This window comes from Muscardinus avellanarius (genome assembly GCF_963383645.1).
Source record: "Muscardinus avellanarius genome assembly, chromosome: 10".
NCBI lineage: Eukaryota > Metazoa > Chordata > Mammalia > Rodentia > Gliridae > Muscardinus > Muscardinus avellanarius.
Genome location: NC_137796.1, coordinates 42122102 through 42140016, shown reverse-complemented (window position 1 = coordinate 42140016; position 17915 = coordinate 42122102). Strand labels below are relative to the sequence as shown.

The 17915-nt window shown below is 47.0% G+C and overlaps 1 protein-coding gene across 2 annotated transcripts in view; it reads right to left on the bottom strand.

Annotated features, from left to right (window-relative positions):
* ZNF536 (zinc finger protein 536) overlaps positions 1 to 17632 on the bottom strand; it is a gene marked incomplete at both ends in the record, with an annotated part of 267928 nt that extends 250296 nt beyond the window's left edge. Inside the window, 2 exons of one of the 2 annotated variants that reach the window (XM_080704161.1) lie at positions 9377 to 11548; positions 17562 to 17632. In XM_080704161.1, coding sequence (XP_080560287.1) covers positions 9377 to 11548; positions 17562 to 17607 — 2218 coding nt within the window. Of the gene's footprint in view, positions 1 to 9376; positions 11549 to 17561 lie in introns of those variants that run through there. The other variant, XM_080704162.1, reaches the window with a different exon arrangement.
* Positions 17633 to 17915: the final 283 nt, after the last annotated feature.

Here is a 17915-nt window from a genome sequence, read left to right as displayed (position 1 = left end):
AACATACACCAGAAACTTGGGTTGTCTGCTGGGACCAGAGATTTAACCGTGAGGGATTTTCAACCTCAGGAAATGGCCATGACGATGATCAGAACCATCAGGCCACAAACACCACAGAGATGTTCACCCCAGTGCTGCCCCTCAGACTAGAAGAATGGAAGCAGGTCCTGTGTTCAGTGGTAGGGGGTTGACTACATCACCTTATACAGGCAGATTTATTTTCTTTGCTTCTCAATGTTTCTGATATCTTTTTTCAAAGAGCATATTACTCAGGTGAGCCTTAAAAAATGAGTGTAACTATTACTATAGGACTGCAGTCTGCCAAGAACAGCCCATGGGCCAAATCCAGCCTGTCACCTGCCTTTGTAAATAAAGTTTTATTGGATCACTGTCATGCCCTTTCATTTGCCACAGAATGGAATTCTTACCGCAGAGACCACAGGGTCTGCAAAGCCTAAAACACTATCTGGCTTTTTATAAAGCCAGATACATCCTTTTATGCCAAATACATCTACAGACATATGAAAAGGACTGGAAAGATATAAACTAAAATACAATGGTTGCCTCTGAATGGTGGTAGGCATATTATTTTAAAACTTTTTTATTTTTATCTGTTTCTTCAAAATATCCAAGATAACAGATTATTGTATATTAAGAAAAATGACCATTAAGCAATACTAGTCACAAAATCAGTAAAGAGTCCTCCTCGAGGAGACTGGATGGATAGGTTGGAAGGTCATTGGTAAGGACATTTTGGAGGGGTCAGATCTAGTTTGTTAGACACAAACCCTGCCAAATTCTATCACAACCGGAATTGTGATGTCTCATAGCATCTTTGCTGAGCGGTTACTTTAATTTTTCAAGTCAAGCTACTAAAAATAAAATAAAATAACACCTATTTTAACAACAGATTAAACGAAAGAACGTATTTACCAATAGAGAGAAGTATGTATCTGTCTTCGTCCTCAAGAAAACCATTTCTGCACGTTTTTATGTTGAACCCAATGGAGGTACACTGGAAAAGTTACAAACTGCCTCTCAAGACGACTGAAGACAACTGAGGATATCCCAGAACCATGGATGACAGCCACACAGCTAAGAGTATCTGGACATTATTTTAATGAATGGTAGAGATGGTGGTAAGAACCTGTTTCCTTATTGCATCAAGTGGCTTTGGAGCTAAAGTAAAACACAAGGAAAGAAACTAGTATAATGTCAGTCAAAACTCCAGCCCCACAAAATGCTTCTACAAGGAAAAGAATAGATTGCTCTGTGGAATGTTCTAGAGCCAAGGCATGTAGTAAAACATAAGGCTCCCCACAGGTATGCACTGCCTCAAAAGGAGAGCCAAACAATGACCCTGTCCTTTCACAGCAAGTGACAGGGTGTCGAAGCCACGCCCACCCATGACCTGCTCCTTAAGCCGCATTTGAGACAGCATCCTGGCTGGGCACCCCAAAGGGGAAAGCCAGTCCCCATGTGTTGTGGTGGACGGCCCAGCCAAGGACTCAGCTTGTGCTGTGCCTCTCACTTCTCTCAGACACATGCCACATGTCACACAAAATCTCAAGGCTCACAGCAACAAAGAGATGAGTCCCACAAGAAGCTAAGCCCTGGACCACTTCCTCTTGGTAGGAGAAGAAATGAGGGTAGGCAAGTGAACCCCTTTTTTCCCCTCACCTTCTCTTTTGCCTGACCTCTCGGGCAGCTGTAGATGGTGTTCAGACACGCACCATCTGGGGATTCCAGTCTTTCTGAAGATGCAGATTAGAGAAAGGATGATGGCAAATCTCTGTGCTTAGCATGGCCCTGGTTATGATAAGCCATCGAGTCTGAGGTCCTGTCTCCTCAGCACGTGTAGAGGCATGGTATTAAATCCCGTGATTAAGAGGTTATGCCCTGAGCTAACCAGAAGAGCGGAAGCAGTTCCACACCATCATGTCCAAAACATACAAGAACTTAGGTGAAGACAGTAAGCGAAGTGCAAGGCAAAGTAAATAGTGGGAGACGCAGTCCCAGAAAAGCGAGTGTTCTCCTAACAGAGAAAACCTAAGCCAGACCTGGCTCTAAAATTAACTGAAGAGGCCCGGTGGAGAGAAAGCCCAGGTTTTAGCTACATGGCTTCCAGAGGACTTCGGCTCTGAGCAGGTGCCTCAAAGCTCCAGATCTGCCCAAGAAAAAAATCCCACAGCTCTGCCCAACCCTGCTCCCCTAAGTTCCTTTGGGGAGAGTCTGCGGCTTTCCGAGAAGGGCTTTCCAGATGGTGCTTGGATGTGGCAGTGCCAAACTCCACAGCTTAAGTAAATGTTGCTATCGTCCCATCCTGCCAGGAAAAGTCGAGGGGGACCCATGGCTCCTCTCAGCTGCAGTGACGCTCACTTCCTGGGGAGATGAGAGAGCCCCCCAGCCACCTGGCTGCTCACCCTCCACCCTGCACCCCTCTTGGAGGATTCCTCTCCTTTCTTGTGCCATGACAAGAATGCAGAAGTCCCTTTCCAATGCCAAGAGGAGAAAGGAAAAAAGAGAGGGGAGGGCAGCATGCAGGCCCAGGGCACAGGTGGCAAGCGTCCAGCCTGGGGACTCTGCACAGATCCCGTCTCCCCACCTCTGCAGGTGTTTCTGTACTCCTACCACCAATGCTCAAACACAGCTCTTCCTTTTCTCTTCTTTCTCTTTCTTTTCTTTTTTCTTTTTCCCTTTGATACTGGGGATCCCAGGGGCGTTCTACCTGTGAGCTACACCCTAGCCCTATTTTATTCTTTATTTTGGAACACAGTCTTGCTAAGTTGCTGAGGGTCTTACTAAGTTGCAGAGGCTAGCCTCAAGCCTGTGATCCTCCTGTCTCCGCCTCCTTAGCACTGGGACTATGAGCATTTGCACTGCACCCAGATCACAGCTCTTCTTTTAAAATAGTTGGCTGCTAACACCTCTGACTTCACAGGCTCAAAAAATCTCTCTTGATCTGGTTCTTTCCCGAGGGATTCCCTCTGATCTCTATAGATGGTCAAGTACCCCAGCCATCTCCCTCTGGAATCTAGTGGAGTCCTGAGGGCCAGAGAAAGGCCAATTGAAGCTGGGCTCGGTTCCCACTCCTCTTGGGTGACTAGGGCCACCTACCAGAACATTCTCTCAGAGAAGGCGAAGACCTAGGAAACTGGCTGAGATATAAAAACCTTTCTCAATTTTCCCTCTTCCAAGTGTGTTTCTTATGAGCGAGACATAAGGCTTCAAACCAAAGAAGAGATTCGAAAGATCAGCAACCTGGTGAAGAAGAGATTCAAGTTCGGGTGGGCAGGAGGCTCCCAAACCCTGTAAACAGAGGCTGCCCTGGCTCTGCGGCCCCAGGTGGTGCAGACAGTGCCACGGTAGTCACTTGAAACACAGCAGGAGAGTGGGCCAAGGCAGCCCCTGCAAGCTCAGGGCTACCTGCTTCTAGCCAAACCATCAGGCAGAGAATGGACTGGGGCTGTTTACAAAGGAAACTGCTAATTCTAGCCCTGACCCACCCAGCGTGGGGGTCAGGACCCAAGCCCAAGCCTCCCATTTAAGATAATAGGGCCACACTACTAAAGCTTGTGCTCCCTGTTGAAAACCACCCAGTTCTTTGCCTTCTAGAAATCTGTTCAGAGCTAATTTGTGCGTTCTTGATTATACAAGGAAGGAAAGCTTGGGGGCGAACTTCAGGCTTCTCAGAGCTCCCTGGGCAGGAGTGCAGCCCTGCTCAGAGCACGAGAAGACACAAAGGAGTACCTCGCTGCAGGGTGCACCTCTGCAGATGGGCAAACAGCCTCTCAGGTGAACTCCAGTAGGGCTGAAGGGGCCCTAGGCCTGGAATCTAGTTCCTCGCACCCCAAATCTACAGGAACATAGAAGGAATTCACTTCCAGGGTTTTATGTCACACGCATCTTTCATAGGACTCCTAATTCAAAGATTTTTAGAGTTAACAGTTTCTCGCTTTCTGAGATGCTCAACGATGGTGACATGGAGCCCCAAAGAAGTGGGGTGTATAGCCACACACAAAGGGGCACAAGGGGAGATGAGAGATGGAGAAAGCCCCAGAATGTCACTGTATATCCCCACATAACTGCTCCTAAACACGAGACAATTGAAGCTCATCCAGTGAATGGGGGTTTATAATAGGAGCTGCTGTAAAGTGTCTGTCCCCCAGGGAAGGAGGAAGACTGTGTTAATGCCCCCAAGTAACTAGCACTGAAAGCCACTTCCATCGTGGCACCAACAGGTTGCCCTGAGTGAAGGGACCACCCAAGGACCAGGTAGAAGGGCGAGGAGCCCGAAGGGGGTCGCTGGCCTCTGACCCTTGCCCTCTCTGACATTCCCCAGGAGTCTCAGCCAGCAGATCTGTGCAGATGGGCAGCTGCCTGGGCCCCGGCTTGGAGGAAGGGCCTTGGCCAGTGTCTGCCTGGGCACAGCTTCGGCACACACAAGCCGAGCCTCCGTAAATCTCCACAAACACGGCGGCCGCCTGCACAGGCTCCCACGGCGGGGACGGAAGGGCTGCATATGGCGCTCGGCTTTAACAGCTGAGCTTTAAAAAAAGTGCAGCTTTTCATCCCACTGAACCAGCTCCCAAATTAGGAGGTGGGGAGGGGGCCGGGTGGGGGTGGTGGCAGAAGAAAAGGAAGGCGGGATAGGGAGAAGCAGCTTTCAAAGTTAAATTTGATTTTATAAGGAATTTCAGACTATTATCTGCTCAAAAGCTCCCTGTGGAAATGAAATAATGTCCCCCCGCTTGTTGCTCCCAAGTTTACTAATTTTAACTTGCAGATATTTTCTAAAAAATGATCCGTTTCCTTTCTTTTTTGACAAAAATGAAAGCATCTATCTATAAGGAAATCATGCATGCTTTAGACTGACTTAAAAAAATGATTAGTAAATGTCTAAAGGGGATTACTGGTTTCCAAATTTCTTTCCTGCAAAGAGATTAGTTGCCACCACGCCTGGGGCTGGGGGAGGAGGGGTCCTTCTAATTCCCTGCGGAGGTAGAAGGTGGCTGAAAAGGATCCTGAGGAAGGAGCCCTGATAAAGGAGGTTTTCCTGGAATCGTCTGGAAACTTTTACTTTCTGTTTCCTCTGCTGATAATGACTGTCTTCTCGGGCTCTGTAGCCAGATCCCCTCTCCCCTCCCAGCCCCCTGTTGCTGCAGCCATCCCCGAGCTCCAGTATAAAGTTTGGCTTTTGCAGCAGGAAGCAGCTGGGCCAAGCAACCAGCGAATGATAATGACCTCAGAAATCTGCTGTTCGCTCGGCAACAATAGGGTGCTCAGTCTACTGGAAAATTGTGTTCATCAGCTAACTCTGCTCAGTTACTAATTGACATTGCCAAATATTTTAAGAACAATTGGAATGCACAAGCAAAAAAAAAAAAAAATGAAGATCTTAATCCTCAGACTTAAATTTTTTTCTTTTTCTTTTTTCTTTTTTCTTCTTCTTTTTTTTTTTGAGGGGTGGGGTGCCCAGATTTGTTTGCGTGGAGGAGGCAGTGGTTATCATGAATGGGGGCAGGGAGAGGGAGCCACATGAGAAAAAGAGGTGGAAAAGAAAGAAAATCTATCATATCACTATACACCCGATGTAAATGCAAGGGAGCCCGGGATAAAGGCCTTTGATGCCGTGGTCAATGGGTCTACACAGGATGGAGACCCAGCATCTCAGGAATGCGCTCAGGCAACAAAGACCCTGCAAGGCTTTTAGCCCAGCTGATCAAATAACCCTGTCCATCTCAAAATATTATAGCAGAAGAAGTAGGGGTTAATGATATTTTCATCTTTGCATCTCTCCCTGGCTTTCCATTGATCATGCAACTTAGCTGACTTTATTTAATGAACAGAGGGTCAATGCATTCAATTACCCCCTTCCCACCATCAACACTTCAATTATCCCCACTCCAAAATTATGGGGGATTCGGAAGGTAACTGCCCTGTTGGATATAATGAACAGTATCGTTTCTTAGTACATTAAGTTTTAATTATTCTAAGTGTGATTTCCAAAGCAAAATCTGAAGAAACAGAACTTGAGGCATTTTCTGACTCAGAGGAGAGCCAGGATCCAAGCCCGGTCTTAGAGGAGGTTTTGGGGAAAGATGCAAAGATTAATGCCATCAGAGCGTTTGCACGCGAAGCCAGAAACAAGGAAACATCAAAACAGCCGCCCCACTCTCTAAATGTCATAAAAGAGTACAATTTATAAGCTGCCGCTCTCCAGATAGTTTTCCTTTGCATTGTACACGGAGGCAGAAATGACATCTACTATGGTGTGAAATTATTGGTGAGTCAAATCAACAACAACAACAACAACAAGAAAAATAAAACAAAGGGAAAAGATGGGGAAGTGATCTGTGTGACTAGTTTTGTCCATTTTCTGTTAGAAAATATGACCTCTCAATCTGTCAAAGGTCCTAGTTTTCGCAGTTGATCTTAAGCTGGGTTCTCAGCAGTTTGGAGAGCCAAAGAACAAACACATTTTCTGGTTCACTGGAATCATTTTCACATGTTCACTGATTCAAACATTCTTTTGCTCACATAACAAACAGCTGCATCCCACATTAGCCTAGCCAGTGACAGTCGCCCATCTCGGCAATAACTGTTTGATTGCAAACTTGACCCCTTCTTCGTCTCGGTCTGAGCAAGACATTTTTAAACAGCCACTCGGTTCCCAATCCTCCTTTGCAAAGAATTACATCAGATAACAAAGGACGTCTCTGCCACTCATTGTAAGCCTTCTTCTAGAGATCTGTTCTAAGAGGCTCTGGTAAAAAGGTTTTTTATGATGAATTCAGAACTACTATCATGTTAAGAGCAGCGATTTATAAAGAAGAATTCATTGGTTAAGATCTGAAAAAATAGTTTCTCAGGCCCTACTGACCCAGTTTTCAACAAAAAAAGAATCAAGTGATGCAAATTAAGTTTTGCGACATTGTTATGCAGTCTGAGAAATTTGTAAAACCGTGTTTTGCAGTTATTTCTTAATAGAAGCCGTCATAAGTACTTCTTTCTTTACTTAAGGGCTTAAATTTTTTTCTCCCCTTCACCTTGCAGGTTTCTCTCTAACAGGTAATAATAAAATACCTATTGTGTCAAGACTTTTATTTAAATGCTTATTTTAAGCACACTTTATACAAGTAATACTTGTTAGGAATAAGAGGAAAAACTAACCAGATTTGGGTGAAAGTCCTAAATCCCAGGAAAACCTGAATGACCCAGACACACAGCTGATTTGGGTATGCCTTCAATTGTCTTACTTAGTTGGAAAATTATGAAAGGGTCTCATTTGAATATGAAGAAAACAAAGAAGTCACCCCAAAATGAAAGAATCAGTATTCAGGACTGTAAAAATCCTTCAGCGGGGGAAATAAAAGTAAGAAGATAACCACAAATCGAGCATAATTCTCTTCTGAGTCATAAACACGGTCGGTTCTTTTAAGCAAAATGGGGTTTTTCAACACAGTGTTTAGAACTAGGAAAGCAACAGAGATAGGAATAGCATGAGGCTATCACTTGGCCAGAAGGTGAGAAAAACACGGTAAACACGTCATTAATGAAGCCGAACATTTGGTGTCGGAATATTCTGCTGATGATCAGACTCTCGTTTTTTTAGCAGGTCCCAGAGAGGGATGGCAATCTGTCAATGTTAACTCCACGTCACTCCCCAAACTTAGGGGAGCCAGTTGGCTCTCTGCTTTCCTGCCCCTGAAAACTTCCTAACCCGAGGAGAACAGTTGAGACTGAGGTCCCCAGAAGGGAAGACCCTTTCCTAGGAGGTTGGCAAGAGTTCCTCCTCACAGGGAGCGAGTGGGACACCTGTGAATGGGGCCCATCTTTGCAGGATTGCCAGCGTCAGGCAGGGTGACCTGAGCACATCCCGGGTAGTGGCTGCTCCCTGTAGAAGGGCCTCATTCTCCCACCGTGGTGCTCACGTTCCGGGGTAGGCTCTTCCAGAGTGTCTCACTGGCAATAAATCGCAAGCAAGTCAGGACTCCAGGAGTAGACAGTGTGTTTCATGGGTATTTAAGCAGGGGCATTAAGAGCCATCGGAATCTCTGGAATGTGCAGCTCAGATTTATGTGTCTTAACAATTCTTTACTGGTTTGTAATAAGCTGGCACACTCACACTCTATTTTAATACTAATTTTATCCTAGGAGAAGGGTAGGGTGAACCATGACAATAACAACAGAACTAAACTGGCACCTACTTAGTAACTGTAGTAGCGAATTTCCTCTAAGTCTGAAATATTCATCGGAATGGAGAAGTGAAAAGAAAAAGAAGACAAGAAAAAAAACTTTAAAAAAAATGACCCTCGACAGTGTGCTGCCATATCTGTAACAGTGGGCAATGCAGTGCCTGGAGGTGCCTCAAACTGTCTTTCATTTTCTAGACTTAATGGCTGATTGCAGAAATCAATGTTGCCATTAGTAACAGGGTATTTGTTATGGCATGATTTCCTCTGTTGTTAGGCTGCAGAATGATTACAGTATTAGCGAGGTGCTTTCTTTATAAAGGGCTAGAGATATAACTTTCAATTTACTATCCATTAGTAAGGGACTTTGGAAATATGGATGAAGGCAACCTCTTACCTGCTGCTAGGTAGTGATTTTAATTTAGTCTTCTTAGGCTAGTGGGTTGTTGTTGTTGTTGTTGTTGTTGTTGTTGTTTTTTAAACAGGGCCAGGAAACTTCAGCATTTCAGACATTTTGATGACAGATTTTCTGCTTTGCTATTTAAGACCCCAAAGCTGTATCACCCTTGTAACAAAGTACAATTTAAGACAGACAGGCACACATTTAGGTTTCAAACCTCTGTGCTTAGCTAAACCATCTGAAGAAAGTGGCACAGCTCGCTGGGTCAGACAGATCTGACACGTGAACCGGGTTGGAATTTTGAAAGGGGCAGGAGAATTTGGTCTGGAGAGGAACACTGGGAGAGAATTCTCAAATGAGAAAATTGTGGGAATGAGAATGTGAGCGGGATGGGGGATCTGGCAAGAGTCTGAACTTTCACATTCACATCCTCGTCTAGAGCTGAATGCCAGCCCCTGGGTGCTGGAGACAAAGAGATGGGCAGGGGCCAGGTATAAATAGGGCTGAACAATTGCAGGGGAAGGGAAAGCTATGCTACTTTAAGACAAAAACCGCCACCTGGCTATCTCCACCACGTGGAAGAGTATCAGCTGTCTTTCCTGGTAGCTCCCATTCAGGGTGAGGGCCAAGAGTCAAAACATCAGCCCTCTCCTTGAGGCGGTGCCGCCTGAAGAAAAGAGGCACAGCCCAGCGTCAGCCTGCCCACGACCCGATGTCTGACCACGGGCCCGGGTTCGGGCCTCTGCGAGCTACCCATCCCAGGTCTTCCCGCCCAGCCTACCTGAGGAGGAAGGCGAGGAGGGATGAGGGCTGTCCTCCTGGGCACTTCCGGTCTGGGAGAGGCCGCCTCCGACCCCGCTCTCCTCAGTGACGTTGGAGGAGCCCGGCGTGGTGGAACGGCTCATGGACTGTGACTCCTGGTCACTGCCGGAGCCACGCCGCTCATCCAGGCCAGCATGCAGCCCATCCTCTTCACCCTTGCGGTCCCGTTTGTGGACGCGGGAATGCACGACCACCTGGTGGTAGGTGCGGAACACCCGGCCACAGTCGGGGCACTCGGTAGGCTTCTCCTTCATGTTCCCTGGACCCTGCAAGTTATATTCAAGCGCTTGGTTCAGCCCGTGTGACAAAAACTCCCGACTGCCTTCTAAAGGGTCGAGCTTATTTGGCAGGTCTCTCTGATTGCCCACTTTAGTGCTGTGAACCAAATCAGCAGGCATTTTCTGCTTGGAGCCATCTGCTCCCACTAACACGTACTCCCGCTTCTCCTTATCAAACATAACTCCGGCATTTGCCAAAGTGTCTTCGTGGTTGCGCTGTAGCTGATGCTCTTTAGATAAGAAGCCATGTTCCATGGCCATGCCTCTGGCCATGAGCTGCCAAGCCTGGTAGCTGTTTACAGGGTCCATCTCTGCAGCTTTGGCAGCTGCCTGCAACCGTTCGATGCAGCTGGATTTCAGAGGTGGCACGAGGTTGAGACATCCCAGGAGGGAGTGCTTGTCCCCCTCAGGAACCCCGTGGGCCATGCTGGAGATGGGTGTCAGCAACTTCCCGAGCACCTCCTTCTCCTTCATGGGCAGCTCCCCTTTGCCATAGAGCTGGCTGGGTTCACTCAGGCTGGCTTTGTCGGGGGCCATGAAGCCGCTCTGCAGGCAGGAGAGGTACCTGGAGTACAGGTTGGCGTGCGCCTCTTGGGACATGCCGCCCATGGTCACAGGCACCTCAGGCTCACTGGGGGACTTGTTCTTCACCGACAGTTTGTTGAGATGGACCTTCATGTGGTTCTTGAGAAACCAGGGCTCTTTGAAGCGCCGGCCACAGATCTGGCAGCAGTGCTCAAAGGAGTCCTTGTGCTTCCGCATGTGGCCCTTCAGGAACCACGCCTGGCTGAACACCTGGCCGCACACCTCGCAGCGGAACTCATTGGCCGACTGCTCCCCGCCACCGTTGGGCCCCTGACCCTGGGCCGACTCGGCAGTGATGTGCGCCTTCTCCACGTGGCTGATAAGCTCCTCTTCCTGCGAGGCGGCGAAGTCGCACAAGGTGCACTTGTAGGGCTTGTGCAGGATGCGGATGTGACGGTCCAGCTCCTCCCGCTTCTTGAACTTGCCCTTGCAGAAAGTGCAGCGGAAGCCTGCAGCGGGGGCCACCGCGTCCTCCTGCACACTGGCAGGCTTGGGCGAGGGCACAGGGTTGGCCACATCGGGCACACTGTGGTTGGCAGGCAGGGCCAAGTTGCAAGTAGCCAGTGGTGCCTGCTGGGCATGTGGCGGGGGCTTCAGGTCGGGCCTCGGCTGCAGCAGGCTGCTCTTCATCTGCTTGTCCCGCAAGATGGCTCTCTCCTCCAGCTCATGCAGCAGGCGATTCTCCTCGCGCACTCGCCCGCGGCCCTTCCCCAGGTTGCCCAGCTTGTGGGTCCGCAAGTGAATCTTGAGGTTCCCCTTCTGTGCCGCCCGATGGTCACAGTAGGGGCACTTGAAAGGCTTCTCGCCTGTGTGGGTGCGCATGTGCAGGGAGAGGATGCTATTGAAACGGAAGCGCTTGCCACAGAGAGGGCAGGGGTACTTGCGGTTTTTGCGAGCGTCGTCCTCTATGTCACTCATCTGGGACATGATGCCCAGGTTCTGCCCATTGAGGAACTGTTGCAGGTCCACCCGCCCATTGAGGCTGGTGTCGACCTCACGCCCCAGCTGGTTGGCCAGAAGTGCCATCTGACCGCCCATAGGCTGGCCACTCATGGGCACCCGGGCCTTCTCATCCAGGGACGTGGGGGTCTTCTCCTCGGGGCTGGGCCTCGGGTGCAGCTCAGGAAAGGCATGGCTGAGCTGGGATGTGATCTGGTGCAACTTCTGACTCATGGCATACTGGCCATTGAGGACCGGACCGCTCAGGTGGGGCTCAGCTTCTGGCGCCGCCGAGGACACTCCAAGGCACAGACTCGCTTCTTCCATCCCTAAAAGTAAAGAAAGGGTTCAGATCCATGCCAGGTACTATGAGCAAAGTCAATAGCGTCAGCTGGGAGGGAATTTGCATTTCATGCCTTACCTACACATAATAATGCTAAGGAATTATAGTCAAAAACAATAATAAAAAAATGAATTATTAAATGCCAATTATGCAATATGGCACTGCTCCTCCAATTTGTTTTGGCGATAGATCGTCTTCCTTGTATTTTCTATTTACAGACTGCAATTATTCATTCACATTTAAATTATTAATGTTTTACCACTTTCAATACCTAATAACAAATCATGGGGCTACATGTTAAACTTTTTCTCTTTTCCCCCACGTAGCATCTGTACCTGTTGGTTCCCTTCAAAGTTTGCCTTAGAGCAAAACAGCTTTCATTATAAGACCAAATAGACTTGCAACCAACTTTTGTTTCCATTTACTATATTCAATATACTTACCAGTCTGAGATGAAAGAGATCGTTTTATGATTTGGCCAAAAAAAAAAAAAAACCCAATGGCATGATATTTACTGGTACATAATAAAACAAGATAATGTTTTGGGAAAAAATAAAGTAAAGGACAGGCTTTAGAACAATAAAAGGGATTTTGCTTTAGTCAACAAAAAGTGCAGTAATATCTCATTAAGCTGATTAGTATGCTGCTTAGAAACAGTACTAGGTGCTGTAACACATGATTATAATCATAAAAATCCTTCAGTGTTTGCAAGGAAGCATTAACGAGGTATATTAAATTTTAAGGAGACTGCGAGTAGCGGCTTTGCAAACCTCAGAGATTAAGATTTAACCCTTATGTTACGAAACACTGTTATTTTGTCATTCGGTAACTATGTCCATCAAAAGTATAAATTATCTCCTGGTGGAATCTTAGTGGATTGTTGAGACTGCTCAAATTTGGGTGGAGATAAATACTTATACCATACAATGGATTCTCCCTGCCCTTCAACTGGCAAGATATCTGAGGCAGGGACTTTGATTGGGCTTAAAGAGATCTTTTATAGAACTAGATAAAAACCAATTAAAATCCAAGGGCGATGCCATAGGAAGTCTCAACCAAGTTAGAGTGTTTTTAATAACTTTCCCAATATACAGTAATGAGTACAAATTGTACCTGCACTATGTGTTTTGCAGAAAATTAGAACTCAAAACTGTTTGTTAAACACTAACACTCAAAGCTAGTCTGAATAATTGTCTTTAATAGACCTCTTTGCCCCTCTGCAGCCTGTGCAGAATGGTGAAAGCCAGATCACTCCAGATGGATCTCGGGAAAGGGCCTCCTCCCCACCAGAGCATGCAGGGTGCTGAGCGTGGAAAGGCAATGAACCCATGCCTGGAGTCTATCTCCAGATAGGGCTTTTACCTGAAGGAATTCAAGTTTATTTCCTGATATAAGAATGGTTTTCACCTGTCTCTCCTCTTCATCCCAATCTTTAAATGTGTTGGCCAGCCTGATGGTCCAGGAGCTGCTTTTAACCCCAGCCAGAACTGTGGGGCCATGCAATTCCCCTGGGACATGTAAGGGGCAGGTGAATTGGGGGAAAAAAAAAAAAAGGAGCTTTAGCCTCAGCAGGGTTTACTCTTTGCTGGGCCTTTGCATGGAATGAAGAGTCTCCAACAGGGGACCCAACTTCCGTGGCAAGAGGAGGGAGGCTATGAGTCCATCTTAGAAGGGAGGAGAAGAAAAGGCATAGATGTTTATTTCCAGGAGGGAAAGGGATTACAACTGTGGTGCCAGGTTACCTGTACACACACACGCGCGCACGCGCGCACACACACACACACACACACACACACACACACACACAAGTACACAGTCACTTCAAATAAAAGAAGGCTTCCAATTTGCCATTTTTCCTTTCTATTTCTGGTAGCAGTATACCACACGCTTTTGTATACCCAAACACAACTTTTTTAAAATGCCCATTTTGAAAACTGATCAGAAAGAAGATAATTTCTTCTGGAGATTTTTGCATTCATTCAACAAACGCTCAATTCTCACTGTCAGTGAGAATTTTTTTATTACTGAAGCCATGACAATGGACATGACTGGCCAGCCAAGGACTCACAGATCCCACTATCTAACAGTGGGGAGCAGGGTCAGAGTGCAGAAGTTGCTGGAGGTTCTAGGACAGCACACAGGGACCTATTTCTCCACCTTGGAGTCCTGTCCAGCTGTGCTGGCTCCTCTCCTGAGCAAATGTGGATCATAACCCTGGAGCCACAGAAGAGTGCTCAGAATTCACCTGCCAGCTCTGTAGAAGTTTGGAAAGGCCAAAGCCAACATGGCTGGCCCATTTCCAAAGGCTGCACGGTTGGCCAGTCCAGAAGACATGAGTCCAGGAAGATGGGCTATTTTCAGATTGCTGCTGAGGAACTGATGCCAATCCAGCAGGAGAGGGAAGAGGCTGAGTGTGTGATGCAGCGAGACTGCAAATCAGGCTGGATGAGGGGCATCTAGTTGGAGACCAAGCTACCCACCACCACCACATGCGAGTGTGGCTCGACGTGTCAACTAAAGAACATGAACATTTTCAAGTTCAGTTTTAGCAGAGAATTCTTTTATTCTGTTAAGAAAAACAAAAAACACCCCCTCCAAAAAAAGAAAAAAGCTCCTCCAAGTCAACAAAGGTTTTTAAACATCTTGAGCAAATGGTCTTCCGATCCTTGCTGATGCCTCAATGAAGGGGGAAAGGAATGCTCTAGAATGTGCCTTCTAGCTCTTTGCATAGTTAACTCCTCATCACACTGGTCTGAGCTCAAGCATCCTCTTCTCACAAAGGCCCACTCTGTGGGAGGTTGGCATTCCCAGCCCCTCTTTATCCCCTCACCTAACTTTCCTCTCAATAGCACTCACCACCAGAGCAATGCGGATTGTTTCCCCTTTTATGGACATGCTTCTTTTCCATGAAAGCAGAGGGCCTGTCTGCTTGATCATCGCAAAGCCCTGGGGCTTGGAGAAGAGCAGGCTTATCTCAGGCTTCAGTATTTCCTGAGTGAATGTGTGAATGACAAGAGACCCTACAAGCAGAGCCCATACAAGAAGCCAAGCCCCAAAGGAGACTCAGCTTCACCTTAACCTCAAGCGACTCCACCTCAGATTTTGCACAAGAGATACAACGAGATTGATCAGAGCTGAAAGATTCTTTTGAGCTACCACTCAGAAGCTAACCAACCAAAAACAGCCCCCACATCATTTCTCTCACTGTAGGTGCCAGTGTTGATCATCCCAGCTCCAGTTACCTCTGAGAGCCTCACTACTAGACACGAGGAGACAGAGAACAACCACCCAGTGGCTCAAAAGACCCCCGGTCCAAAAACCATGCAGGAGCCCATGAGAGGCCCCAGGGCTTCAGAGGAGCCGGACAGCTCCCCAAGAGATATGCCCAGGATATGACCAGCCTCTCAAAGGAGGCTGGGACAAGCCTAAGCAGAGTACCCTACAGAGAGACAGAGCTGTGTCAGATGGTCTCCCCTGAATCTTCTGAGATTCCACAAGCAGGTGCAGCCCATGGGTCCCTCATAACCAAGGCCTGCTCCTCGACTCAGTAAGGAAAGGGAGCGTGTGTTCTTGGAAAGAGTGTAGGGTAATTGGTGTGCTGTCCCTGGGCCAAGGCAGCCGAGGCAAGATGAGCTGGCCCCAGGCCCGGCCGGGGCTCGCAGATCCTGGGTCAGCCCCAATTCTTCCACACATCACCCATCCAGAATTCGTTTACTACTCACCTCAGACACTCAGTCAACATTTGCCACAGACTTTCTATATTGCCCTAAAGGGCCATGGGTCATCTCAGGAAAGCAAAAAAAGGTCCCTGTAAGGCTGAATCTAAGATAAAGGAAAGAGAAACCATTACAGCTGCAGTATATAGAAGTGGTGTGTGTGTGCATGCACACATATCAAGTATGTCTTCATTGAGGGAGAGGCAGAGATTCCCCAACTGGTAGCACTCTGAAAACTTATACAAATGCACACTTTGAGAAAATAAGTAATATGATTTATCCTACCATTAAAGGATTGAATGTGACTGCTGCCATCGGAGCCCCGGGGCTGGAGGAGGTGGGGTGCCTGCAAGGCTCCTCTGTTTTGGTAGAAGGTGTTATTACTCCTTTGCCAAGCCCATGAGGGAGCAAGCCCAAAGATAATACCTTCCCTGGGGGACCACACTGCTCCCTCCAAGCCCCATGCTGAATGTCTAAAGTGTGCGCAGAGAGGCCTCCTGCCACACATCCACTCTACGGCCATGGCCACGGCCTGACAACTGGGGCAGACATGCTCATCCACACTGGCCAGTGGCCACTGTTCTCAGGCAGCTCTTTAGCCCTCGCTCAAACCAACCTCCACTCAGCAACCTTGTCTCTGGACTCAGCACCTACCATCCAGGAAGGGGGGACCTACATCAAGAAGTCTGGGGCCAGCTGAGGGCAGGCCATGATCCTGGCCTAAAAGCAATTAGGAAGTCAAGCCTTCTGGCTGTAGAGCGGGTGGGTAGCATGAGGCCTCTCTGGGCACACTTTAGACATTCCGCATGGGGCTTGTAAAGGAGCCGTCTGGTCCCCCAGGGAAGGCATTATCTATTCTGCAAAAACTCACCCAAACCTCTCACCTAGGTAGGAAAACCCTTGGCACAATTAAACACGTGTAAACAGACCTCTAAACAATGAGACAACTTGCTCCTGGCCTTCAACTCTGACCCAGCCCTAAGCATTTAAGGAAGAAGATCAACAAGCCCCAGTTTACTGAGACTAAGGACCCAATGAATACATAATTTACCTAACTCTGGTAAGGCATCCAAATGTCCTCTCTGGGACTGGGCAGTTAAGGGCCACTGTGAATGCAGAAACATCACAGCACTTCTTCCCAGACTGTAAATGCTGGTACTTTACTTCATAGACAATACTGGTGAAGAATCAGACTCCCACATGGGTCTTAGCTAGTAGCATGGCATTTCTTGCCCCAGTGTGGAACGTCCCTGGATGTGGGCAGGGGCACTGGGGGAAGACTTTCGGGTGCCAGAAATTTTCTTCTTCATCTATGTAATTTCACATTTCATGATGGCGGTATTCTCAACATATGAAACCTATCGCTGGGTGTACAGATTATCAAAATACCTGTCTCCTCATTCCTCACCATTCAGCTGCTTTTGATGGTCCTAATGGTTACTTGATTTTGCATTTCTACCTTCAAGACTATTTCCTGTGATATCAATGACAAAAGTTTTCACTTAACTCTTCCAATAGAGAACCTAATTGTATCTTTCACTCAAAATGAAATTTAAAACTATCAGGACACCAGAAATGCCAGCTGCTGCAAGTCTAAATAAATTTTACACAAAAACACAGTTCCATTTTGCTAGCACAGAAAAAAAGTAATCTCATGAATAGTCCAAAAAATATAGATCTTGCCTGTAAGTTGCATGAAAGAGTTTTATCCTTATACTACAAGAAAGAAAAGTTGGAAAATAAAATGACTTTCAAAATAACCATTTCAACTGTTTTTTCTAAATCAAATATTGTTGTCTAGCCAAGCACAACTAAATATTCCCCTTTTTTTTTTTACCAGCATGAGTAGAAGTGCTGCCTCAGACACTCTGCAGGAATCCAAGTGGCTATGCATGCCTGGGACTTGGGTTCACAGCAAGGGAAGGTCCAAACACCTGGTGGATTTTACTCAAAATAGTCTCATGACATGCAGTTCTGGTGGCAGGCTGATCTCCTTCCTGGCAGCTCAAGTGACCCACGGCCCCTTCCTGCAACCCACCTTTATTTATTTTTTTTTTTTTACTGAAGATAGGCAATAATTAAGACAACTTAACCCAGAGTACAATGGCTTCTTATTAAATACTATTTTTCCAATTGTTGAAGCTCAAACTGTTTAACTAAGGTTGTTATAAGCATAATACACTCCTGTTCTGAAATACAGAACACAAGACTACTGAACCTTTTCAGGGTCATTAAACAGCTGTAAACATTATTACAAAAATAAACCAGAGATTTCATGCTTACATTTTGGCCTAGAGCTTGCTATGCTGAGCAAGTACATTTTTTTCATCTCTTACAATCAACGCTGGTGACATTTGGGCATCCAAACAAATTACATCACAAACATTACTGAGGTGGGCAGGATACTGAGTGGTTTATTTGCCAGATGATTAATAGATAAGCAGGAGGGCAGCACGGGTGACCTGCTCTGTTTTGACTGATGGGTCGACAATGCTCTGAGACAGGGCCAGAAAGAGTTAAATCCTTGTTGAAAGTATTAATGAAAATGTGATATTCAAATCAGGCTGTGGAGGGTGGCAACCATGTAACCAGGAAAGTCAAGTTGGAGAGCAGGGTCCAGCTCCCACCGTTCCCCTT